This window comes from Heloderma suspectum, chromosome 3 (assembly GCF_057233095.1).
Source record: "Heloderma suspectum isolate Gila_16-S chromosome 3, 16-S_ref, whole genome shotgun sequence".
NCBI classification, from domain to species: Eukaryota; Metazoa; Chordata; class Lepidosauria; order Squamata; family Helodermatidae; genus Heloderma; species Heloderma suspectum.
This window is the reverse complement of record NC_139460.1, coordinates 65,796,974-65,823,436: the sequence shown is the minus strand read 5'-3', so window position 1 is coordinate 65,823,436 and position 26,463 is coordinate 65,796,974. Positions and strand designations below refer to the sequence as shown.

The 26,463-nt window shown below is 42.7% G+C and overlaps 1 protein-coding gene across 4 annotated transcripts in view; it reads right to left on the bottom strand.

Moving 5' to 3' along the window:
* VGLL3 (vestigial like family member 3) overlaps window positions 1–23,845 on the bottom strand; it is a 35,861-nt gene extending 12,016 nt beyond the window's left edge. Inside the window, exons 1-4 of one of the 4 annotated variants that reach the window (XM_084841698.1) lie at window positions 23,388–23,824; window positions 10,262–10,517; window positions 5,334–5,837; window positions 1,478–1,597 (exon numbers count right to left, since the gene is read on the bottom strand). In XM_084841698.1, the coding sequence (XP_084697824.1) occupies window positions 1,478–1,597; window positions 5,334–5,837; window positions 10,262–10,517; window positions 23,388–23,537 (1,030 nt within the window). In that variant the 5' untranslated portion in view covers window positions 23,538–23,824. Of the gene's footprint in view, window positions 1–1,477; window positions 1,598–5,333; window positions 5,838–10,261; window positions 10,518–23,387 lie in introns of all 4 variants that reach the window. The other 3 variants (XM_084841699.1, XM_084841700.1, XM_084841701.1) reach the window with 3 other exon arrangements.
* Window positions 23,846–26,463: the final 2,618 nt, after the last annotated feature.

The window sequence follows — 26,463 nt, the reverse complement described above, 5'->3', positions numbered from 1 at the left end:
GAGATATTTCAGAAGAAGGTAGCTTCACAACTGATGTATGGGGCAAAGGTATGGGGATACACGAATGCCTCTATTTTTGAGGTAGTTCAGAGCTCTTTTAGGAGATCCCTCTTAACTGTCCCCTGGGGCACACCCGGGGCACTTCTAAGGGTAGAAGTGGGATTGATTTCAGTTAAAACATCTATTCATGCTGTTCTTGCTTTATATTTCAAGCTAACCCATATAAGTGAGTCCCGACTTCCAAAAAAAATGCTTTCAAGAGCAACTTCAGATCCCATCCCAAAATCCTTGGGTAAACTTGACCAGACCTATATTGCAAGGTTATGGAATTGATACTGAGTACTTTCCTTCTTTTGTTTTTGATAGAGTAAAGCAGATGCTTAAAGAAACAAATTGTCTTTATTCTAAGTGGATGGATTTGGTTACAATCTCACAAATGCCTTATTCTTGCTGGTATACATTATATAAGATGTCATTTGGTCTGGAGAGTTACTTTACAAACTCTGACTGTGCCCCACCTAAGGAAATCATTCATAGCATTGCATCTACAATGCATACCCTCTGCCTTTCTGGAGGGAAGATTTGACAATACCCCAGTCCATCAGAGACTCTGTATCTGCGGGTCTGGTGAGGTTGAGGATGTCTCTCATTACCTACTAAGATATCCTCTCTATGGCCATCCTAGGCATACATTTCTTGCCATTATTCTCCAGTGCCTCTCAAATAGACCGCCCTTAGAACAGATAAGTGTTCTCCTTTCTGGCACTGATGCTTTTACCACTGTCCAGATAGCAAAATTTGCCTTGGCAGCAAGGAAAATACGTGCCTTGTGGGGATGATTCTGCTGGATGTGTGAATTTCTGTATATGCAGATATGTGACTGTATTGTACTTTTTTTTCTCCTTTTTAAATGTACATTGTGGTGGCCTATGGTTTTAAGCAATAAAATATCTATCTATCTATCCTTAAAGAAATTAAGTGAATACAGTGGTTAGATACAGTGAAAGTATCATTCATACACACACACACACACACACACACACTCACACACACCGTGTCACCACTACAAAAAGCCCAATTAAATTAACATTCCCTACCTACTTCCACCCAGGAACAAATTACAGCCTTTTCTGGGTTTTTGGCCTTTCCTTTAAAATAATATTCTTCTTGAAACAAGATTCTTTTTCCAGTTTTTGACTGACCATGCGATTGTCTAGACAACTGGAAATCCTGGAATTGCTATCAGATCAGATGCACCTTTCTGTCTATCTACCAATGATGGCAAGTTTCACAGAAAGCTGAAATCTCAAATCTCATAATAAATAGGCCTTGCCAAAAGGTAGACCCCATGAAGAGAAAAACAACTGCTCCTAGTCCTAGCAGATGATCACTTTACAATCTGGAACATGAAATTTAATTACTCTTTTATCATCTGTACAGCTGCAAACATTATTAATGGTCATAAAATTGTCCAGACCTTTTAAGGATCCAGATATGCTATTTTTCTTAATTTCCTGAGGCAGCAAGTAGCACCGTTTGACTCTGTCACCGCATAAAAGAGAATGTGAGCATGAAACCTGCTGGGATCCAGCAGCAGCTAGTACAGAAAGGTGAGAGAGAGGAAGACGGAGACAGTCAGAAAAAGCACATTTACAAAAGGAGTCCCAAGGTGTTTAGCTTTTGACATTCATTTTTTAAAAAAAATTGTACTGTTTTTTGTTTGTTTGTTTGTTTGTTTTAAGAATCAGTTTGCTCATCACCCTCCTGGTATTTTTTAAAGATTCTTCCCCCATGATAATGTTTTCAATTATATAATGAATTGCCCTGGTCTATTCTCCTAAACCCCAAATCCAATAACAGCTATCTAAAGGTATGGAGAAGCATCTACTATTATTTTAATGATATTATTGCATAGAAAGTTCCTGATCTGTATCAGACTGTCCACACCACTCCTGATGGGTAAACAGAACTGTTGAAAGTACATGCTAGAGAAATATATAGATTCAGATGCAAAACAACAGCAACTCTATGACAGATACTCAAGGACAGCAGTCTTCCATGCTGTTTTCCCCATAAAATCTACTAAACCTGCAAACAATTTTGCCAGACTCGTGTGGAAAAGAACTTCTTCTTTTCCTATCCTTAATGGTAAAGACAGCAGTATCACAACTGAAACAGTATTTTCTTTCAAGTAGAAGAAGACAAATCATTTTCATTAGACACGGCTTGCTAGGGGTTGGCATATTTGTAGTCTGTCTCTCTTTATTATTAGGAGAAGGCAAACAATATTTACACTTGATATGTGAGGCTTGAGCCTTTTTGTTCCAATTGTCCTTTGCATAAGCATTCCCTTGAAGCAGTACCATCCCCAATTGTGTTCTCCTATCCTCATCTGTGTTACCCCAAAGTGATACCACATCTCCACACCTGGGCTGGGAGAAGGAGAATAAGCATGTTTCTTGAGATCCAGCAAATAGATGGGCTAGAGTTAGGATTAGAACAGAGAGGATCTGTGCCATTGGGTGACCAGTGTCCTATGCAGAGTTGGTCCATGGGACAAGTGCCACATTTGCCCAATTCACTGTTCAGTGAGGGCTGTTGCACACTTTGGGGCTGTTCACACAACATGCTAACCCACACTCAGTGGTTGAGTGTGGGTTGTTTATTGAACTGTGGGTTAGAATGCTGTCTGAATGCAGCACGTTTTCCGCAGGGTGGGTTATGGTGTTCTCTGAACACAGCCAGGATGGTTTGTTAACCATGCAGTGTGGTTTGTTAACCACTCGGACCAACCCAACAACAAACCATGGGTTCTCAAGGTGGCTTGTTCAATAAAATAAGCCACACAGCACGGTTAACAAGCCAGCTCGGCTGCATTCAGGCAGCATGCTAACCCACAGTTCAACAAACAATCCATGGTTCAAAACAAGCCACGCACAACCACTGAGTGTGGGTTAGCCTATTGTATGAACAGCCTCTTTGACACAGTTGGGATTATACCAGTGACTTCCACTGTATGTGTAAAAGGCAGGCACAAGTTTCAAAACATTCTGGAAGATGTTCTGGGGAGCTGCAATTGGCTACAGCCCCTTGGCATATGTTTAAGGATGTGTGCCTCTCCTTCATATGGCATGTGTTTATCAAGGCAATGCCAAAGGAATATGTTAACTCTCCTGCCACATATCATGGCCACATGATAGCTATCTTAAGTGAAGGGATTGTCCAGATTCCAAGACAGTGAATTCCAGCTGCTGGGCACAAACCTGTGCCCTGATTACACCTTGCTTGTGGGTTTCACAAAAGCATCTGTCTGAGTGCTGTGAAAAGCAGGATGCTGGACCTTCCACCTGGTAGCTCGTCTTGCACAGCTCTGAGATTCTGTTTAGTCTAATAGAGGTTCGTAGCATCATCCCTCTAGCAACATGGCCTTTGGAATGCCGCTCCTGAAGCTGCCTCTAAATGTCTGAAGCAGTATATTGAGCCGGGGGCTAGCATCCAGCACAGTGGTAATCTTTTAGACAATCAGATCTGCTGAGGGACAATCTCTCACAGCGCCACACACAGAGGCTGTAGATTTAGGTTGATTCTTCAAGACGATGCTTCAAAGGACTGATTCCAAACAAGGCCATGGTGTGTCAGATGGAATGAGGATCCTGATATATTAGCCCTCTCTCAGTGAGGGGGAATTAACATATAAACATGATATCTGTCTTGATCTGAGGTATCTGAATCAGAGTTGGTACTAGGGATGGGGGAATCTGTCAAGCTCAGTTTCAGTCAGGTTCTCATCTTCCCTGTGCTAAGACCCATCTGTTCCTATTTCACATCGGATTGCAAAGATTTTTTAGTTTGCATGAAAATGTGTACACATATTTAATTCCACATTTTTGTATGCATTTTCCCAAATGTATGCATTTTTGTGCACACACCTGTGCAAGTGTACACATTCCCCCCCTTAAAGTGTTTTTGTGTGCATTTTTGCAAGTACACACCTTTTGGGAATTGTATACTTTTCCTTTTTTTTGCATTTTTTTGGCAAACTGCATCACAAACTTCAGAAATGTACATATTTCAGCAGCAAACTGTATCCACATTGTGTTTAGGTTTGCGAAGTTACCAGTGTCATATGTTCCACACTGAAATGCTAACCAAATGAATTTCCCACCCATCCCTAGTTGGTATGTATATTCAGGATATTCTCTTTCCAAACATCAGCTTGACAATACATCCATTTCCAAGGAGGCTAGAAAACCAATTATAATATAATATCTACCTTTAATATTGAACTATAACAATGAAACTTGGTATGTATGCTTACAATTACATCATCATTCAAATCTTGACCTCCTGGGAAGTCTACACCAGTGTCAAGGCTGATGTCATCCCCACACTACACATTATGAGGTTTCTGTGCCCAGAGCATGGAACTGACAAGACAGAACATTGACTCCATTTCAGTGCATTTCTTCAAGCATTAAAATTGTATCATACAGATGCAGCAAAGTAGAATCTACAACAACTATTTCGAGCAAAAGTGCTGAATTTCTTCAGAATACATTTGTAAGCACTGGGCAGTATCCAACACTGTCGCTCTGCTTACACAATTAATATGTTGTGAGAAAGTGACCTTCAACGTTACTCCCACAAACTGTTGTGCCAGTTTACCCTATTGGCATAGTGCTAGATGTCACTTACGCTACTGCTACATTAATTGTGTAAGTAGAGCAGCACTCTTGGATACTGACCATTGTCCTGTAGAACAACAGCATTATTTTATGCTGGCTTGTTTGGGGGAAGTTTTATACATAACATTTGGGTTGGATTTTGAAAAACGTTTTATGATCCCTTGGGTCTACATTGAGTGAATTCAGAACATCCTATTCTTGAAGAAGACTGATTAACAAACCAGATTCATTGCAGATGCTTACAGAAACAAAAAAGAATCCCAAATTCCTCTGATTTCAAAGACGTGTACTTCCAAGGAAGCGTACTTATGCTGTAACATTAAAAAAAAAAAAAAAACTATCTTGTTCTTGCTGATGTTATATGACTGCAGGATGTTTATAATTAGATTTGTACTATAAAATATAAAATTTGGAAGCTGAGATCGCTCACAAGTGTTAAGTACTGCATTTTTATTTCAGTAGGAATCAACAGCCAATTATTTTGTTCTCTGAAAATCATGGCATTCTTGCAACCTCAACTTGATCTAACCATGTCAGGGATTCATATTAGCAAATCAGTTGAAAGAGAGTTTGTTGAGAATCTGATAAGTTAGGACAGGTGTTTCCTGAAATAATATGACCCATGCACAAGAGCAAATGGCACCTTACCTGTGTCAAACCCAAAGGTTGGCACAATGTCGACTGTTCCATGAAAGGCTCCTGCCCATGCTGAGGTAGCACTGGTGACAGCAGTAGGATCTGTCTTTGCTGCTTCACACTGTGGTGGAGGAATCTTGCCTGCACAAACTGAGGGCATCAGCAAAGGTCTGTACCGTGGGTCAAGGTGTGAAGTCGGGTGGTGGTGGTGATGCATCTGTGCATGGGGATGGTGGTGATGCATGTACACATCATGCATGTGTCCATATGAAGGGCTCACCTGAGATGCTAACGGATAATGCCAAGATTCTGTCATGCTAGGTGGTGGTGGAGGAGCAGTCTGATGCAGGGTATGTCCTGGCCAGCTACTAGGATCTGCTGTTGAGAAGGTGCCTGGTGCAGTAACTGGGAAATCATGATGAACTCCACTTAAGCATGGTGGAGGTGGAGTTTGATAAGAACTGGTCCAAAACGAAGCTGGGAAACCACTCCTTTGGCTTGCTGTTGTTGAGTTCTCTTTTAAAAGAAAAGCCAGAGTGAGGATATTTTCTTAAAATGTATCATAACTAATAAATAATATTGCTAACTTGGATAAAGACAGCAGACAATTACAAATTACAACATCTCCAGGAAAAAATAAGCCATATTTTAATAGTTTGTGACCAACCACTCAAGCGACCAGTTATTTATATTTATTATGTCCTTTTAGATGAGGTGTGAGGTTTAAAAGAATTTTAATAAAACATAAGCTATTTAATGCTAAATATATTTGGAAAAGTAGCTTATATTAGAGCCAAGAAGATGTAAATACATGCCATCACATTATGAAATCACATATTTTAAATCCCATCTTTCTGAGAAGTGATTAATGTTTTTGCTATGTAATAACAGTGCTGGCATGGATACTACTAGTTGTCTTGCTAAAATCTTGATTTGAAGGAAAGGCAGAAATGAAAATGCCTGGGAAAGAGGTAGAAACACCTACAAATATGCCTGCCACTAATGGTGAGGAAACAGCCATAGAAATACCAAAACATTTGAGCAAGGGCTGTGGTGGGAAATTGTTTGAACAGACCAATTAAGAAGTTCTATGTATCAAAAATGGAGATATAAAATGCTTAAGCAGAAATTCCAAAGCCCCTAGTTTGAAAATATATTTAGAAATTAACAAGTGACAAGCCCTTTGTTTTGCTGCCTTTACAGATATTATACAACCATTCTTACTCATTTCTTTATGCTGTTCAGTTACCCAAATTACAGCAATGAACCCACTCACTCAACCTTGATTGCAATGGCTTTTAGATATAGTCATCAAAAGACAGCCTTAAATTGCTTCTTAACTTTCTATGGGTTGTATGCAACATAACAATAGTGGGAAAAGTACAAGAGGTGGCATTGTTCTGCTAGTGGTCGCTAGCAAAACAACTAGTGCAAACCCCTCGTGTAACCAAGTCACAATGAGTTGTGAAAGTGCTTGTTGCAACAGCTCGCATAATGGCTTGCATAACCAGAATCAAAATGTTGAATCTGACACTTGCACAAGGATGTAAGCAAGATTTCCACAAATGGGAGAAATTTATGCAAACAGAATGACACCATAGGGCAGAACCTCATAATTTCTTGTGGCTGAATTTATGCTCCAACAAAACATTACCTTCAGGTGGAATAGACAATATGCTCCAATATAATATAACAGGGATGTTTCCAGAGAAGGCTTTTATCATGTAATCACCTGTGACTCTCCCTCATTCATAGAATTTTATGGGGGTCCAGACAAAACTAAGTTCCATTTGCAACCCTCTCATGTTTTCCCATCCCTTTTTTCTCACCACAAAAAAGTCCTTTAAGGAGGGAAAGACAGAATAGCTGCACAATGCTTTTTGTCTGAGCTCTCCTTTTAGAGGTATCCTAGGACTGGGGAACCCTTGAGGACTGCATTCCCCTAGAGATAATCTGTCAGAAGTCACAGACTGGTAGTGGGCAGGGCCAGAGCTGGCGGTGGGTGGAATACCATGGCGGTGTTGGGCAGGGCCACCCCCTTTTCCTTCTTACACCTCCTTTTATCTCTCTCTCTGGTTGGGTATCTGTTTCCTGGATGAACCTGCTTCTCAAGTGGGAAACTGACATACTACCCCAGCCACTTTTTCTCTTATTGGTTGAGTGGACTGGTTCTATTTTTCTGATTGGTTGAAACATCATCACCTGTTGCTAGGCAGATGTGTGGGAAAATCCAGTGAGTGATAAGACAGTTTTACAGTTAAAATGAACAAAGACAGAGCTGCTTCTAATGATTCCTCATAGAGGGTTTTTTCCCCATGTCTATCCTTTTTTAAAAAAATCCTTTTTTTTCTTGCTTTGTTGTTGTTCAGTCATTCAGTCGTGTCTGACTCTTCGTGACCCCATGGACCATAGCACGCCAGGCCTTCCTGTCCTGCGCTCTCTCCCGGAGTGTGCTCAAATTCAGATTCATTGCATCGGTGATGCTATCTAGCCATCTCATCCTCTGCCATCCCCTTCTCCTTTTGCCATCAATCTTTCCCAGCATCAGGGTCTTTTCCAGGGAGTTATCCTTGCTTAGTTCTCTCATAATACTGAGTATAATGAGAGAGAACTACTCAGTAGTGCAGTAGGCTTACTTATGAAAGCAGAGACACTGACACCCCTTCTTTTATGGAAGGATAAAGTAAATTTCAGAAAAGAAAGGAACATGGTCAAATCCATTCTTTTCCTCTCCTTTGGAATCTGTGGAGACCTCAGACTGCCTTTCTTCAAAATCAATAGGAAGGATGTTCAGTGTCAAAGAGATAAAACTGTATTTCAGGCTGAATGTGTATGGAGAAAGTTCAGTCTGTGAACTGAACTTGTAGAGCAATACATACTGAAATATTTCTGAAATGTCGTCATGTTTCCACATCCAACCCATAAACATTTCACCTCTTAAACAACTAAATTACTGGATATAACCCAGACTTCAACAACGTGGTACCCTCCAGATGTGTTGGATTATACATGGTCAATGGTCCTGCTGGCTGAGGATGATAGGAGTTGTAATCAGACACATGTAGAGGGCACCAGGTTGATAGAACGCTTAATATTTTTGTTCTTGAATAGAAAATCACTTTTGACTAGATCTCTCTGGCAAGATGATCTGCGAGTATTTTTACTATTATTTTTAATTTCTCAAAAGTCATCTCCACTCTGGTTTGTGTCATCTGAGAATTTTATTGCTGATTTGATCCCATGTTATGATAGCTAACTACATTGCTAGAGTTAGTCATCTTAAGGCCAAGCAGAATTCCTTCACATATCTACTGTATATAATGTGATAGATCAGCTATTAACATGGGGCACAATCAACTCAGTCTTAAGTATTTGAACGTCCTTCAATTTCAGCTGGAAAGATCTAATCGCATTTCAAGATTTAAGCTATATCCCACTGAAATTAATTAAATTTCAATATGATACTTCTATATTTTGGAGTGACTCCTTTTCTGGAGGGGAAAAGTAAAGCATCAATTTCTTAAATAAAACTTTGATCATGCTGATATTGCCTTGGATCCAGACTAAATTAGTCATGCTTTACTTTCTTTGAAATAAATAGGACTTAAGTTAGTCATGACAAACTTCATTCATTGATTTCAATGGGACTAAAACATGACAGTCCTCACCAAACCCATTGTTTATACCGATTTTAGTAGTATTCAGTTGGCTAGAGTAAGCCACTCTCACTCCATTAGCCAATGAGTATTAATTCTTTCATACTAAGCAAATTATCTCTCTCCAGTGTGACCAGTTCTTTGTGAAGTCATGATTTTTTTTTGTTCATTGCTCCACTAGTCTTCATAGCCAAAATATGAGGAGACTGCATCTCCTTAACAGCTAGCTGTGTTATATACACTTTTTGCTACTAGATATCCATCCATCAAACTATAAAATTCTGGTAAGACATCCATTCCTGCATTCTCTCTCTATAAAATATTTCTAGAAAGTTTAATCATAAGATGGGGATATTAAGCAATTTCTACATTAATGCCTTCTATTCAGTGGAGTCTGGTGGCTCCAATTTCAGTGGGGCTGTGATTCCATTCTGGGTTTTAGTCACAACCAACCAGAACTCTAAAGGAGCTATCCAAGATGCTGAACCTATTTTGAGGATGGGGTTCAGCATCCTGGCTGGTTCTGACTAAAACCCAGAATGGATTCACAGCCCCACTGAAATCAGAGCCACCACCCTCCTATTCTCTCTGATTCATGCTGTATTGAGCAAGTCAACTAGATGTGACACATGAGATCCACAATAACAGTTGCCCCACAGTTCAATTTTGTTTTTATATTTTTACTAATTAGTAGCCCCACATGTCTGCTTTGAAGATCAAGGAAGTAAAGATAGGTGAGGGGTGGCAGGGGGCTAACCTACATATTACCTTATTTAGAAAGGTGAATTGGCATGGGAGAAAAGGGTTACACCAGTCTCCCCCAACCCTCCGTATGAGTTGGATTAAAATTCCCATTATATTCAGCCAGTGGCCATGCTGTCTGGGAATGATGGGAATTGTAACCCACCTATTTGGAGGGCAGCAGGTTGGGGAAGGCTGGGTTAACCCTCTCCCCAAGTCCCACTTACCCAATCTTCGAAACTGATGCATGGGACAGCTAGTTAGGAAAAAGAAACTGCAGGATGTCCTGTGCACTGATCTGCTTCATATCTAATTTTTCCAGCAATTTCTAAATTTTGTGTTGGCAATTGAGACTGCAGGCCAGACCTTTGTGTATCTGTGTTCCAGGTGTTGGATAAGAACCAGGTTTGTTTGTTTTTTTAACAGAATGTCACATGAATGTGTCCTCTAGCACAAATAAAACACAACACGTGTGGCAAAAAAAAAAAAAAAAACCCAACTGTATAAAGTAAAAAATAATTATTTTTTGCTTCTAAACCTTACCTCTCCATAGAGGGTTTAGTCCTGTTTTACTTTTTGAAATGGCAGTCTCTGGACTGAAGCTGCTAGCTTGGTTTAACGCTCTTGAGAAGTGTTCATCCACTACTGACCCAATGTCTCCCTGAAAGTAAGTGAAAAGGACGCAGCGAGAGTTAAGGTACTCCATCTCAGTAGGCTGCTCTTTTTCATCTTCCTCATGTTTATTAGGAAGGGTCACTTCCAGAGATTCCTGCATCTTGCTGTACACAACTATCTTATTCTGGGATAAGGGAGGAAAAAAACAGAAAGACAGAATAAGATAAAACACTAATTACAGATCATAGAAGGAAACATTCATTTAACATGGCAACTGAGGTGCATTATATGTTGGTTATAATTTTACTCATGGCCAGCTCTACCTTTACTCGGAGGGGGCAATCCTGTGTCTCCTAGACAGCATATGGGGGACATAGGATAATTCAGTTTCTGGGCTCCAACCTCTCCACCCCCTCCCCTGCCCCCTCTCTGCCCCCTTATAGCTAGTGCAGTCCTCTCCGCTTCGGCTATGTCTCCGCACTTGGAAGCAGAGCACAGAGACAGGGAAAAGGGGGCGGTCCCAGGAGCAAGGAGGAGAACATGGAAGCCATGTTATGCAGCTTCCTATACACTGTGCAGCATCCCCGCCTCCCGCTTTGAAGCTCCCCAGCTAGACATGCGAAATCGCCTGTCTAGCCAGAAATGCAGAACAGCTGGAATACGGAGGCAAGTATCGGCACTGTGCTCTGGCTACATTGCATTAGATAGTCTTCAGCTTCTGAGTTTGGAGGCTGACAACTATCTCCATGGGATTGTGCTCTTAGTGAAGTATCTGCCCCAAGCTCCAGCCATTTTGTGTCCCCATTATATCTCCTTTTAGCTGTTTGCCAGTGCCAGAGTCAGGGAAGAGAATAAACCCTTTCTGGTTGATCCAGAAATGGTGGAAACCTTCATCTATGTTTTTCTTAACAACTGTATGATTCCCTCTCCTACCTTTCTCCAAGAGTTAGCACCCATGATCAATGGATGACAAAGAACCAAGAGAAAATTAAGTTACTACCTCATTCCAAAGAAAAATAAAGAGTAAGGGTTAAGGTGCATGGTACAGGATTGGGTAGGTCTTGAATGGGAAAGAGAAGCAGAGACAGAATGGAGGACAAACCTATGATAGAAGGTGGAACCACCCTACATTTCCTACCAGTATACCAACAGAGCCATGATACCCCTGGTTTCAAATGAATCAAAGTGTCTCGAGCGCATGTCATCACAGTGCGATCCTATGCACACCCATCTGACAACAAGTCCCATCGAACCCAGGGGGACTTACTTTTGATAGCCATGCTTTGGATTGCCTACTAGTAGCTTATTATTTCAGTGCTTATCGGTTGTCAGGTGAGTTATTACTCTCCTGCAAGCTTCAGATTTAGACCCTAATGCCTAGGTAGTATGTGCTATAACATATTCAGTTTCAGGCTTTCTCCACTATCCAACACTCATCATAGTTTTCCTGGGCTTAATATCATTTGTGGAGGAGGGTGCTACTCCACAAAGATGGGGGTGGCTGAATTAAGCCCTTTGCAAGGAAAAAAAATCCCCAGCAGAAAGCATTGCCAAAGATGCAAAACAAATCTGTGTTCTTCCCTCATTCAAGCAAATGTTGCATTTTTTTACATAACACCAATTTATAAAAACATTACATATAAAAGATGATTAAATGTGATGAGATTGGTGTGAAATAAACAAAACCCTTTTGAAATTCAGAAGAAAAATGGGAAAATAATTAAAAAGCAATGTTGGATGGAAGCCTCTGGATATCTATTCCCTATTTTTCTCTCAGATCAAAACAAAATGTCAAAATAAGTAAGTGTAAAGATCAATTTTACATGGACTATATTTTTCAGATGTTCCACTTTACAAGTGCTTACCAAGAAGTTCAGTTCCCTGATCTCTCAGTAGTGGGCATCCCTTTGCGAGAGAAGGGAATGGGTGTAAATTTTGGGTACATAGCTGGTGGCTCCCCAACCCAAGGCTGATGATTGCCAGCAATGCCACTTGCTAAGGAAGCCCCAGCCTCTGGCTGGCTTGCTCACTCAGCACTGCTTAGTTGGGACAGGGTAACCAGAGTGGAGACTTCTCTGGAAAATACACAGAGGCCACATCTGGGTGAAGGCCCAGCTTGCGTTTGCCTTCTCTTCCACCAGCTATCACATATGTATTCTATTCAGGATCATTACTTTCCCTTCCTCAGGGGAAATTATTCTTCTCATACGTAGTTGTTGGTTCATGAGAGTTTGCCCCCTTTTGTTTCTGTCACAGATGATACTTGGGGAAGTAAACCATAGTGGGCTCCCCCTTTAAGGCAAGAGTGGGCAACTTGTAGTCCTCCTGATGTTTTGGCCTACAGCTCCCATCATCCCTCACCACTGGCTATGCTGGCTAGGACAGATGGGAATTGTGGCTCTCCAGATGTTTTAGCCTACAAGTTGCCCACCCTTCCTTTAAGGGGCCTCTGAGTTTTGGCCTCATGAGCCAGTTCACTAAAGGACTGTCAGGCAGCCATACCCTCAGACTGAAGGAATGGCTCACATCAGCTGCTGTCTTAGGCCACTCTTCCTCCCTTGGCCACGGTAATTTCCGCAGTATTAGTTGATGGAGTTTGTCAAAAACATCCCTGCTTGTGTTACACCAAATTCAAGCAAGCGCTAAGCAACCAAGTTATGGCCCGTTTTTAACCCAGTTCTACATTTGTTTTCCATCCTTTTCCTCTCCCTCTGCAAGCACAAAAGATGCTTACCACAGGATACCTTAACTGAACAACAGTTAAGGTAAAGCAGTCGCTTTCAAGGAACCAGCCTGTTAAAGGTACTGTGGGAACACCACCAACACTACAGAAAGAACTTTAGAAAGTACACATACAAAACTACTACACAGCTTCTTTTCAGACAACTCTGTATGCTTTCTAGTTCCAGGTACTTCTTTGAGTATTTACCAAAGCTAACAGTTTTATTTATTCAACTGTAAAATAAATAGCAATGGGATATAATACATTTAGAAGGGTGCACCAAGTCTCACTATAACCTAACCCCTCAGCCTGATATAGGATATCCAGTATATAAGACAGGCCAGGCAGGTATCTGTTCAACTGTTACAAGGAAACTTCAGAGAAATAATTTGTAATATCCCCAAGCAATTTTGAACTTTTTTTTTTCTAACTGGATATGATATTTTAAAGAAAAATAATAATTTTATGACACAGGAAATTAGTAAACAAAAAACATTGCTTTTCATTATAATCTCCTCAAGATTGGACTTCTTTTTGTTTTCTTTATGCTACTCTCTAAGGTGGCATACACACTGATGGCACTGCAATACAAATGAACAGGAGGTGGATCTGAGGGGTGTGTGTGAGGAAATGTAAAAGGGAAAGGGACTGGTCCAGTGTTTGATGGCACAACATTACAGTAGGAACGTTCACAAAAGATGCCTAACACTTATTGAATCCAGTATTAGTATTTTCACTTTCTTAGAAATACCTCACCATTCCTAATACAGTAGTAGCTACGCCTTGCCCAGGTGAAGAGCTTGGATGCTATGGATCTTAAAGTCAAACATGATGACCTAGTGCCCATCCTGTATAAGAGGATCCTAAAAAAAAAGCAGGATTCCCATTCATATGAATGATCCTACCCAGATAATTTGTATGCTCACAAATGGACAGATGATAGGGGGCAGGTGAAGCCTGGCACCATGATCCCCCTTTCCCACCCATGTATTCACTCTATGTACTTCCAATATCTGAAGAAACCTAAACATACATTCCAAAGTGTGCAGAAGTAATCTAAACACAATTCACTGTATTCTGAGGCATTTCGTTTCAGGACAGCAAGTGTGTTTTCGTATTACTACCACTAGAATTAGAGCATATATTTTTCCCACTGTTCCTTTTTACAGGAGCAAGAAAACATATGCTTATTGGATACTTAAATAACCACATTTCTAGAAACTAGCCTTTGATTTAAAAATGGCTGTTTCCCACATTGCATGGTATGTTAGTATGATTCAGAGTTTAAAAAACACAAAACGGGAGGAAGAAAATGGCATTCTAATGTTCACAGCCATCCATTATAATCTCTCTGTGTGTGTTTTTTAATCATGGAGGGTGTGTGTGTTTCCCAGAATAACAGTTTTACTTTGCCATTTCAAAATTTCACTTTACTGAAATCAGTCTGACTTTTCAGTGTATTGAGATCATTTTCAAATGGTGGAAAAGGAAAATTCACAGGTGAAGGGTAAAGCTAGGGGGCAAAGTAGAACCATGTTGCTGGGACCCAGATGCTGTTGCCTGGAAGTCTGTTAGTGTTTGTATATGGAGAGCGGAATTCAGGAAATTAAAACTTGTATCCAGAGCTGCTGCTTTGTGCAGGAATGCTCTTCTTTTCATAGTGAAGACACTGTCAGCATTTGTACTTTAATCCTTTCTCATCCCAAGCATTATTGCTGAAAAGTTATTTTGGTTAATTTTAGAAAACAAAACTGAATCTTTCATCTTTCTCTTTCATCCTAAGATATTAGTACTAATGAGTGGCAGGTACATACTTTGTACAATAGTTTTCCCTATTGAAAAAGAAAAATGTCAATTATGTATTACCATATTAGATGCAGGATCTATGAATGGCATCCTGGAGGCTGGATGCGTCTGATCTTGGAAGCTAAACAGGGTCAGCCCTGGTTAGTACTTGGATGGGAGACTGCCTGGGAATCAGGCTTCCTGCACTGAGCAGAGGGTTGGACTCGATGGTCTTGTAGGTCCCTTCCAACCCTATGATTTTATGATCTATGATTCTAATTAACAGCTATTCAAAAGCTGCTTGGATATAGACCAAGATGAAACTCTAAGCATTCAACTATTAGTCTAAGGACAATTTCCCCTCTAATATATAGATTTCTTTGAATAACAGGATAATACTTAGTATACATTTTCAACCAACAGAAACCATGTAAATCATCTTGCTAAAATGTTCTCAATGTATAAAGCAATTGCTTAGCTGGTGCTTTGAGCCTTAAAATAATCGCATTTACAAAATTAGATTTCCACTGGTAGTGTTCGAAAGACATAGAGAAATCCCAGTCAGAAAATGTACAAAGCAAACTTTACTTGCATGTTTTAAATCAAGTATTCTCATCAATATCACGGCTTTCTTCCAAAGCACCTGGATGTGAACACGTCCTCAGGCTTCCCAATTCATTTCAATGAATGAATTGCCTAAATGAATGAGGAGGCTTTTTGCACACATAAGAGTTCTGAGACTGCATAAAATCGGAAGGCTGCTATTGCAACTTGAATACTTTGCCAGTATTGAGAACTGACCCTTTGGCAGTGAAGTGGAAACAATATTGCAGAGTCAACAGCGCTGTAACCAAAAACATCCAACATTGAGGCATGCACTATAATAGCCGCATGCAAAGGCATGTTGTGGTGAAGGAATAAGTAAAGAGGTAAGCTTGCAGGGATGGCACACAGCAAAACTAGAGATTATTGAGCCCCATGATAGTTTAAAAGCCTTTCAACCATCACTTAGCTCTCATACCGATACAGCTCTTATATCTGATATACTACAATGTATTTTACAGTGAGAATGCAACTTTCAGGCAGCATAAATGTACAGCTCCAATGCCCCACACAAAGCCATAGCAATTACCAGTATAAGATGGTCTATGCATGATCACATATGAACACATCTGCAGGATCAAGGTAAGTCACAGATGCAACACTTTTTTAAATGAGTAAGGGCACAATCCTATGCATGTTTAGACAGAAAGAAAACAACTCCCAGCATTCCCCAGCCAGCATGGGACTGTGCCCTAAAATGCCTTATTCCAGGTCAGACTATTTCTCCCTCCAGCCCAGCACAGTCTGCACTGCAGGCCAAGGCCTTTCCTCACACCTGCTACCTGATCTTTTTAACTAGAGATGCCAGGGAGTAAATCTGGGACTTTTTGCATACAAACCATATGCTCCATCACTGAGCTATGGCCCTTCTCCATATTATGAAAAAATACTCTGGTACTCTCCAAAGAACATCCCCATGGACCTTACTAAGGCATTTCCAATGCTGAGAAATAAGGTTAGCTTGATTTTCAACCCCACCGAGCTTAATAAAGACAACTTCTTTTTTTAAAAGGAAGGACAGGATAGTGTTGGACAATTTGCATGCCTACTGCAAATGCCTTGGAAATTCTTAGTCCCTGCTGTATTCCCATCACTTGCACTACTAAGAATTTTGAAAAAGATTTTTTTCAAACTGCCCACTTCGGCCACTTTCCATTCCCACCAACTGTCAGTGAGGTTTTAAAGCTTCACTAGGCCTTTGCTGGCAAGTAAGCGTGAGGATGGGAAAAAGAGATATGTAGGGTATTCGAATTACATCTAGGGATGTACAAAAGTTCCGCCACGGATCTCGGGGAGGCCGAACGCCAGCGCATTCGGCCACCCGAAATCGGTGGCGGAACGGCCCGCCACCCCCCCCCCCACCAGGACGGGACTTACCTGGGACGGATCTTCCTGGCGGCGGCAGCTCTGGCGGCCTGTCTTCCGACCGGCTGCCACCGCCGCCATTTCCAAGTCTAAAACAAAAACAAAAACAAAAACACGTGATAGGCTACGTAAAGATTTACGTAGCCTATCATGGCTAAATTTTTAAAAACACCATGATAGGCTACGTAAATGTTTACATAGCCTATCATGGCTGATAAAAAAAACAAAAACGCGTGTACGCAAATGGCGGCGCCCATGGGCGCCGCCATTTGTGTTCCTTATTTTGGCACGTCTTAGTCTACGTAAACATTTACGTAGACTACGGCGAAAATAAGGGGAACACAAATAACGTAAAAAGCCATTTGCGTACGCGCTTTTTTTTTTATCAGCTGTGATAGGCTACGTAAACATTTATGTAGCCTATCATGGCTGACTGCAGGGACGCAAACGGCGGTGGCTATGGCCGCCGCCATTTGCGTCCCTGCTAGCCAGCAGCCAGATGTCTGGCCGCTGGCGGAGCTGGCCAGCAGCTCCGCAGAATCCCTGTGGAGCAGAGCCGGCTGGCCAGGATTCCGGGGGGGGGGAGGGACGGAGTGCCTCCCCACCCAGCCAGAATTTCGGGGGGAGGGACGGAGCGCCTCCCCCCCAGCATCAGCATAATCCGCGAACAGGTAAGTGACTTTCGTACATCCCTAATTACATCATATTAAATAGATGGTGAGGAAAGCCCAGCCAGCTATTATAATCTAGTTGCTGCCCCTCTAACATCACCAGTAGGCTTGGCTATTGCCATCTAGGCAACATTAATGCCAGTTTCTATCTAGTATAAATATCATCTTTTATAAGTATGCACAATGCACATGGGGTGTACTGCTTGCAAAAGGAAGTAGGGCACACTTTACAGTCCAACTGGGTTCAATGGGAGAGATTTAAGCATATGCTGAAATGTCCCAACTGAAAGCAATGGGATTTGAAAGTGCATAATTTTGGCTTGATCAAGGCCTATGCTTTTTGTAATCTAATGTTCACTTTCAGTTCAGAAAACTTCAGCTTGTGGCAATCTTCTTGATTAAATTGTAATTTATAGGAGATGAATTTAGAATTCTTCTTCCATTGTATTTTCACAACACCAAAAGCAGAACAGACTAGACAGAGCCAAGAAGAAAGTAGAAACTGTCTAAAGATGTTGTTTGTGTTAGGATTTATATAAGCCAGGTTTTTTCCAGCTTGTTGCAGGCTTATAAAACATTACATAGCCAAACATATATTCCAAATTCCCCAAAATATTCCTGGCAGTGCAATTTGTATTGCACGTATTTCAGATGTTGACATTCTGGCCCCTTCATAACTAATCAAATTTGTAAATAGAAGGAAACTTTGATTACTTTTTAATTTGTCAGTGTCCCTAAACCAAAGGTATGTATGCTTCCATGCATATGTCCATGCAGATCTGCCCCCATATACCTGTTAAACATATGGTCAGCACCTTCAGCTATGCTGTGAGTTCTTGTCACCTCTTTGAACAGGTGAGGGAGAGGCTGAATTCAGCCCACCTGCTCCAACTAATAATCAGTGCTTCAAAGCTTACTGTTCTGATATAAGGTCAGGAATGTATATCTGGACTGAACCAGAGCAGATAATCATACATTCAGCCTAGGGTGCTACTAAGAGGATCTGTGCTATATGCAGCAACTTATAGGGCACAAGGAACACAACCCAGCAAGGGAAATAATATGTGGAAGCTGCATGCAGATTGCCCTTGCTAGACAGGAGTCACAGTTTGGGTTCTTGTCAGTGTTCATGATACAATATTTAGGCTGCAATCCTATACTTTCTTACCTGGGAGTAAGCCCCACCGAACTCAGTGGGACTTACTTCTGAGTAGAAATGTATAGGATTCCACTCTTAGTAACTCAGGTTTTATTAACTCTGAAATTCATAAAGGCTATACTTCACTCTTTATTAAGTTTTCAGTTCAGAACATAATGTCAAATACAAATTAAGTGTTTCTTTAGCTAAACTGCATCCAGGCTGATAATAATGAACACTAATAACTACTTTTGATTCCTGTTGAAATGCATAAAGGAAAAAATGAAAAACAAAACTAAGGCGAAAGGATGAAGGCAAGGAAACATGGCAACAGTGGAATATAGAAGGAGATTTGATCTAACTATCCATAATGTCTCATACAAGTACAATTTCTGAAACTGCAAGGTTGAGATTTATGTATTGCAAGATATTTCTGGCCTAACAGTGCTAAAAAGCAAGCAAGTGCTTAATTTTGCAATGAATGGACAGACTGAAAAAGGTGCTCAAATCTTTTGCTTTATAAAGTATTTTGCTTTATAAAATACAGTATTTTATGCTGCTCATTTTTCTGCTGTTAACCACAGTATAATCTAAACAGCTGATAATTTTACTCTTAAAAATCAAATAAAGTTATAACATTGGTAGTCATTTTAACTTATATCCCTTGAAGTGCATGCAATTATCAAACAACGCCGAACTAGGGATGTTTAGATTATAACTCAAGTAACCATACTGTTATTTAAAGCCAGTAATCTGTTCTTAGAATATGAACACTACAGTAAAAAACACACCTCCATTCTCCTTATAAAGAAGCAGTCAAAGATCCCTCCTCAAGTGTATTTTGATTAAATAAATGAATAAATGTCAACTTTTGAAGATGACATCGGTTATGGCCTCAACTAGTTTTTAACTGGCTTCACGGTGCTACCAGTGTCTAAAACCGACATCTCTTATTTAGGAAAAGGACGTGGGAACCTCTTATTTGTGCCCCCCTCCTTCAGTGTATTACACTTTGGGGGGGAAATCCAAAAACAGTACAGCTCAAACTTATCCAAGATTACTTAGATGTGTTTCATTGATTTCATAACATACCAGAATTTTATGATACCAAAACTTGACCAGCTTTAAGCTGATGATCATTTAAGGTTTTCCCTTACAGAAGACTTATGTACATCACATTGTGATACCCTGCTAATTTAAAAGTACCCTTGCTACCATGAGAGGGTTCTATCCTTAAAGGCAGCCTAAAAATAATTCTAAAAATAAATACAGATGGAAAAAATACAGAACAGAACAATACCTCCTAAAGTTCCCAGGGTAATGTTACATTTCTAAACGCAATGGCAAGGTAGAGCATCTGTTTGTTTGTGTTCAAGCTTGTTCTTGGCAGATACTTGTGAATGTGGAATACTTAAAAAGTAAAACTGCAAATCAATAAATTGGTGTGCATCAGAGACAACTAAAGACCTAGATTTCAAAATCAATTTCAATATAGTTGAAAGGAGAGAAAAACAAAAGCCTACATGCTTCTGCCATCCATGTATAGTGGACCTGAAAAGGTTAGCCAAACTTACTGAAACTGCCTTGACAATAAATAAAGAGGAAATAAACTTGAAATTGGGAACTTTGTATTTTAGCCCACATTTGTGTCTCCCAGGCAAGCTGGTATTAAGGGTCACTTCCCATGTATGGAGAAAACAATTTTTGTGGATAATAATGATAAAACCTTATGGAATGCAGAAACAACCAAAAAAATGTATTCTCAGATGACTGCATTGGAGCCAAGTCAATATTAGTCCCACTTCACCCACGCACAGCATAGTCTAAAAATGCTGTCAGCCTGATAAGAATTTCCTGATTTACTTTGTTACATCAGGCTCTTAAGTCAAAGGCTAAAACAGTTCTTACTGAATTTCTATACGAATAAGAGATTGGGGTTGTGTGTGTGTCTGGGGGGTCTTTTTAAAGTATCACCCTTGTACCATCTTTAAGCTTGTAAAATAACTGCTTGCAGTGCTGATTTAGAGTAATCAAACAAAGTGCCTTTTTTTTTTTAATTAAGTGACTTACAGTGCAATTCTGTACATGTTTAGTCAGAGGTAAGTTCCATTGTGTTCAAAGGGGCTTACTGTGTTTAGGATTGCTGCACTAGTAACGATATGTAGAAGGTGCAAGTCATGCCATTATTAGCTAGTTCCAACCTGTTCAGTTCAGTACCGAACTAACACTGTTCACCCTAGAATGCAATGCTCTTAATTAAAAACACAAAGCAACCAATTAAAACAGCAAAAGCAACAAACAGTCTTGTTGCACCTTTAGGACTAACAGATTTATTGCAGTATGATTTTTTTGTGTACTGTGGTCCACTTCATCAAACGCGTCTTATGAGGAGGGCTTTAAAAGCTTAAACCACAATAAATCTGTTAGTCTTTGAAATGCCACAAAACTTTTTTTTTTTTTTTTTTTGCTATAGCCTTACACAGCTACCCCTCTGCAATCACAAAGATGAATTTCTGGTGAGCCAGCTAAGTAAGAGACTAACACATAAAACTAACCAGGACAGCAATTTAAGAAGTGAACATGTGCACATTTACTTGGACATTAAGCGTCTACATACCATGAGCCAACATACCTTTGCACTGATGGGAAGACCCACTGTTTTTGCTGGAGCTTACTTCCAGCAACTGTATTCAGGATGAATCTGTTAAAAATCAGAGAGCCTAACTTGACCATCCAATCCTAAACATATTTACTTGGAAGTAAGTTCCACCGAAATCAATGGAACTCACTTACCAGGATATATGCTAAGCATCAGGACACAAGGATACAGGAAACACAATCTTCTTCACTATCCGGGATTCATTGAGAATTCATGGGGAACCTAGATGCACAAGACGCTAACCAGCCCTTACGATCTCGCCCCAACCTGTCTTCTCCAGCAAGTCTCCTTCGGCTTCAGCGGCCTGAAAAGCCCCGTGGCCACTGCATCATCCGGCTGAGCTCTGTCTGCCCTCCCCGTCTCATCGGTCTAACCTCGCCCCGGCTTGAAAGTCCCTCTGCTTCCAGTTGGCACCTCCTGCAGGGAACGGGCCTCGCGCTCCCGGGCCCCGCGCGCGCTCCTTTCTCGGAGGGGAGCCGAGTGCCGCGCCAGCCCATCGTGGGGCTGCCCTTCCCCCGCGTGTCCGCGGAGAGGCTCAGCCAAGGAGAGGCGCGTCGCATCCGCCCGCCTTAGCGCGTCGCGGGGCTCTCCTACCCCATGGCTGGAGAGAGAGTCAAGAAGCCCCAAGAATCGGGCACAGAGTCAGGGCAGCCCTAGTTTACTTGGCAGGAACACGCAAGGGCAGCGGGCTGAGCGTGCGAAGGCTCCCACAAAAGTGCGCGCACGCCCGCACACACTCCAGCTCTCTCCACGCGGGCAGGAACACATTCACACGCGCTCCTTCCCTTCTTCTTTCTCTTCGTGCTTCTTTTTCATGTTCTCTGTGTCCTCGTGAGCGTCATGTTCACATCCCCCTGCAGCCTCTTCACACCCAGGCACTTTCTCACTCTCCAGGCAGAGCCTACCTACCTGCGAGGTGGCCCACCGGATGAGGCCAATCGGGGGCCCCCGCTGAGAGACAGCACATGGTCAACAGCGATGCTTATTATGTGGAAAGCACGAAATCATTTTTCTCTCAAGTCCTCTGGTATCTTGGGCAGTCTCTGCTGATACTCTCACAAAAGCCACACAATAAACCCACTTACTCTGCGTCACAGACACCGTGGCTGTCGGTCCATTCTCACATACCGATACCACACACCTCGCCCTCGTACCTGTCTGTATTTATGGGTCTGTGCCTCTCGACAGTCACAAGGGTGCAGCCCTGCTCTGTCTTGCGTGGTCGGACTCAGAGGGTAGCAGCCAATGTTAGTCCTACTTAGAGTAGACCCACTGAAATGAATAGGATTTCAGTCCGCCATGACCGACTTAAGTCCCATTCATTTCAGTTGGTCTACTCTAACATTCATTTCAATGGGACTAACACTGGATGCTACCCACACATATGCACAGAGTGGCAAACAGTAACTCCAATTCTCCGTATCTTTTTTATTTAATTATTGTTATTAACTCGCTGTATCTCACAAGTAGCGGCCACTGGCGATTTGTGTCACACGCTCAAGTGAATGCACGTGACCACGACACATGAGACTCTCTGGTTGTGAGACAAAGTTTGTGTGCGTGTGCGTGACAGAGAGAGAGAGAGAGAGAGAGAGAGAGAAGGCTAGAGCTCGTGGAAGTTTGTATACGGCAGTGACGCACACTGGCACTTTTAACAACATCCGCGTGTAGTCGCGCATACTTGGGTCGCCATACCTACTCAGGACCGGTTCACACGCGCATCCCCTGCCTACGGAGGCATGCTGGAATAACGCGCGTGTATCGTGCGCGCCGTCGCAAGTCAGAGACGGAACTTTTGCATCCCCGGCTCGCGCCAGCGCAGATTCAACGCAACCTGCCCACCCAATGCGCGGGCGCCCTGGCGCCTGACTAAGTGATGCGCACCAGCGCCAACTCCGCGTTCGTCCGGCCAGCGGAAGGCTGACCGAGGCCCCCACCGGCAAAAGCCCCGCCGCTCCTCGCTCATCCGGGCCCTTCCCTTAGCCTCGGCTTCTCCCCTGCCGCTCTTCGACGGAACAGACGCCCGCGCTAATCCCAGCTCCGCGCCCGCCGCCTCTTCTTCCGCCCACGCCGAGAATGAGAGCCGCCCCGCCGGCGAAGGCCCGGCTCACCTGTTGACTCGGCGCGACGGGCGGCGCAGGAAAAGGGCCCGGCGCCGCGGAGCACGGCGCCGCCGCCGCCACGGCACCGCCGGGCAGCTTCAGCTGGGGCGGGCGGCACGTCGCCTGCGGCTGGTGCCGCACCACGTCCGAGCAGCTCATGGCAGCAGGAGCAGGACCTGCTACTGCCCGGAGCCGTGCCGTCCGGGCGCCGCTGCCTTCGCCGGGCTCGGCGCCGCCTCGTCCCGGCCGGGCTCAGCTGCGGAGCCAAGGGGCGGAGGCGCCGGCATCTTCGGGAGCCGCTCTGGCGCTTATATAGAAGCCCGGCGGCGGCGCGGCGGCGGCTCCCCGGGCTGCAGAAGGCGGAGGAGGCGCCGCCGCCCCGGGGAGCCAGAGAGGGCAGCACGCCTCCGCCGGCCCGATTATCATACGCACAATGCGGGGCCGCCGCGCTCGCCAATGGCCAGAGCGCAAGGGGCCGCGTCCCGAGTTGGGGAACTCCGCCCCGCCGCCTTCGGATTGGAGCAAAGTTCGGGTCCGGGCGAAGCGGCGCTGGGAGGGGATTGGCGCAGAAAGGGGGCGCGTCGGGGGAGGGCGACCCCGCCCCGTTGCGCGGGCGAGCGCGCTAGTTGGCCCTGTCGGACCGAGGGCAGCCGGCGCCCCGGGAGAAGCAGGCGGGCTTTGCGGGGCGGGGAGGCATCCGCCCCGCGCCGGGGGGCGGGGGGTCCAATATGTGGCAGCAGCTCAGCCCCTTGAATGAGAGCAGCTGTTTGAAAGTCATCACGCTAGAGCAGCCTTTCCCCGACTGGGGATAATGGGAGTTGTAGTCCAACGTATCCGAAGAGCACTGTCAGCTTGAGCCAGGCTGCGCTCTAGGGTGGGCAGAGTGGGCATCAGCCTCTCATGTAATGTTGCTATTGTATGTCACTTCTAGCGCTAGCATTAAAGATCCCACACCATAACAGAAAATTTCATTTCACTTCTGGCTTAAGTGGGTCTAATTTCAGGAGCTGTCTTTAATTTTGGCTATTTGTTTTTTGTTTTTGTTTTTTTATTGTACTATACAATCACCCAGTACCCAAAGTTCTCTGGGCGGTGTACAATACATTAAAAATATACAGTACATGCATTAAAACAATAACAAAAATGTAAAAAAGGAAAGAAAAAAAAAGAACGCACAGAATAAAACCAGCAGCAAATAATACAATCAGTACAACATCATAAAACCACATTAAAGCCAGCAGCAAAATAGGTAAGAGTACTAAAAGCAGTTCTTAAAATGCCTAGGAAAATAAAAAGGTCTTCACCTGGCACCACAAAGATCATAACATAGTTGCCAGGTGAGCCGCTCTGGGGAAAGCATTCCACAAATGGGGTGCTGCTAGAGAAAAGGCCCTCTCTCTTGTAGTCACTGGCCTCACCTCATTTGAAAGGGGCACCTGGAGGAGGGCCTCAAACAATGATCTTAATAATATTTATATCTGGTTAGATAAATATGGAACTATTTAGAACTATAGTGAATTTGACTTATATATGAATGTCTGTTTTGAATAATCAATGAGTACCTGTCTCCCAAGAATGATCTGAGTTGGAAGGGAAATATTATGTATGAAGTGGGAAGAAGATACTCTAAAAAATGTTCAACAGAGCAATGTTCTTTATTTTGCAGAAATGATCAAGTCTTTTTAACAAAACTGCATGTACGCGGTTTGTCCCCCACCCCAAATAGGTTTACGTTAGAGTTCAGAATTGCATTATAAACATTCTTACCATCCTTATGAATAATTATGGCCCTAGAACAAGAACAGAAGGGTTCTGCCATCAGCCAAGGGACCGGGGACCACTTGGAGGATGCACCCCCTGTCTCCCAGGAATAAGATAAAGGCAGGGGGAGCCACTTCGGGTAACTATAATGGTCTGAAAAGCAGGACAAAATATGGACTCACTTGCAATTGATAGCAAGGGGATTTTGGTTTTTAATGCAAGACATTTGCACTCAAAGACACACTGGGTCCCCCTACCTCACAAAGAATTCAAGAGAGGCTTTTCTTCCCTTTTGTTTGTTTCTGCATAATAATTAGAGATTCTACAAAACATTTTTAATTTTTACCCAGCTAACATGCTTGTTTCCAGTGGAGCCTGGTGGCTTCAATGTTAGTGGGACAGTGAACCCACTCCGGGCTTCAGTCAGAACCAGTAAGAACTCTAAAGGAGCTGTCCAACCTTGGATTGCTCCTTTAGAGTTCTGACTGGTTCCAACGGAGGCACCAGCCTCCACTAGTTGTTTGCTATTGAGGGTAGTTATTAGGACTATAATAACTACTATAATAGCATAGTCTGGCCTTATCCATCAGCCAGGGGACCAAGGGCCACTGGGAGGCTGCACCCCCTGCCTCTCAGGAAGAACAGCATGGTGTGGGAGAGACCAAGCCGGCCTCACCCATCAGCCAGGCGAGGAACTGCAGGGAGTTCATGTCACCTTGCCTGCCAGAAAGAACATTCATAAGAACTTTGCACTGCAGAGCTCGTGGCTGTGTTTGCTCCCCCCCCCCATCCCTTTTCCTTTTTTGTCGTGTCCTTTAGAATGTAAACTTGATGGCAGTAACTGTCATATTATTAATCTTTGTTAGCCACTCTAGGGGCTTTTTTCGGGTACAAAGAAGGGCGTAAAAATGCTTTAAATAAATATTCCTCAGCCTGCAAACCTGACACTGAAAGAAAGAATAGACTGTGCCTTCCCTTAAACACTTCAAAAAATTTCAAAAAACAACATCATGTCCTCTTCATTGAACTTAGAATTTAAACTCTCAAGTAACTCTCTCTCAAAAAACAAGCCTTATATGCAGTCTGTGAATTCTCCTCAAAATCTGAAACTTGTGAAACTGAAATTCTACATCATCTGTACCATGCAGTGGTCCAAATGCATATCTTCCAAATCTAAGGTTTTATCCACTGCTGCACACTTCTCTGTCAATTTCTCAAAACTTTCACTTAAAGATAATTATGATTATGATTATAAAGAGCATAAACCAAAGGATTTAAACAATCTCTTTCAAGAAAGAATGACTCTTTGATGCTCAATTGTCTT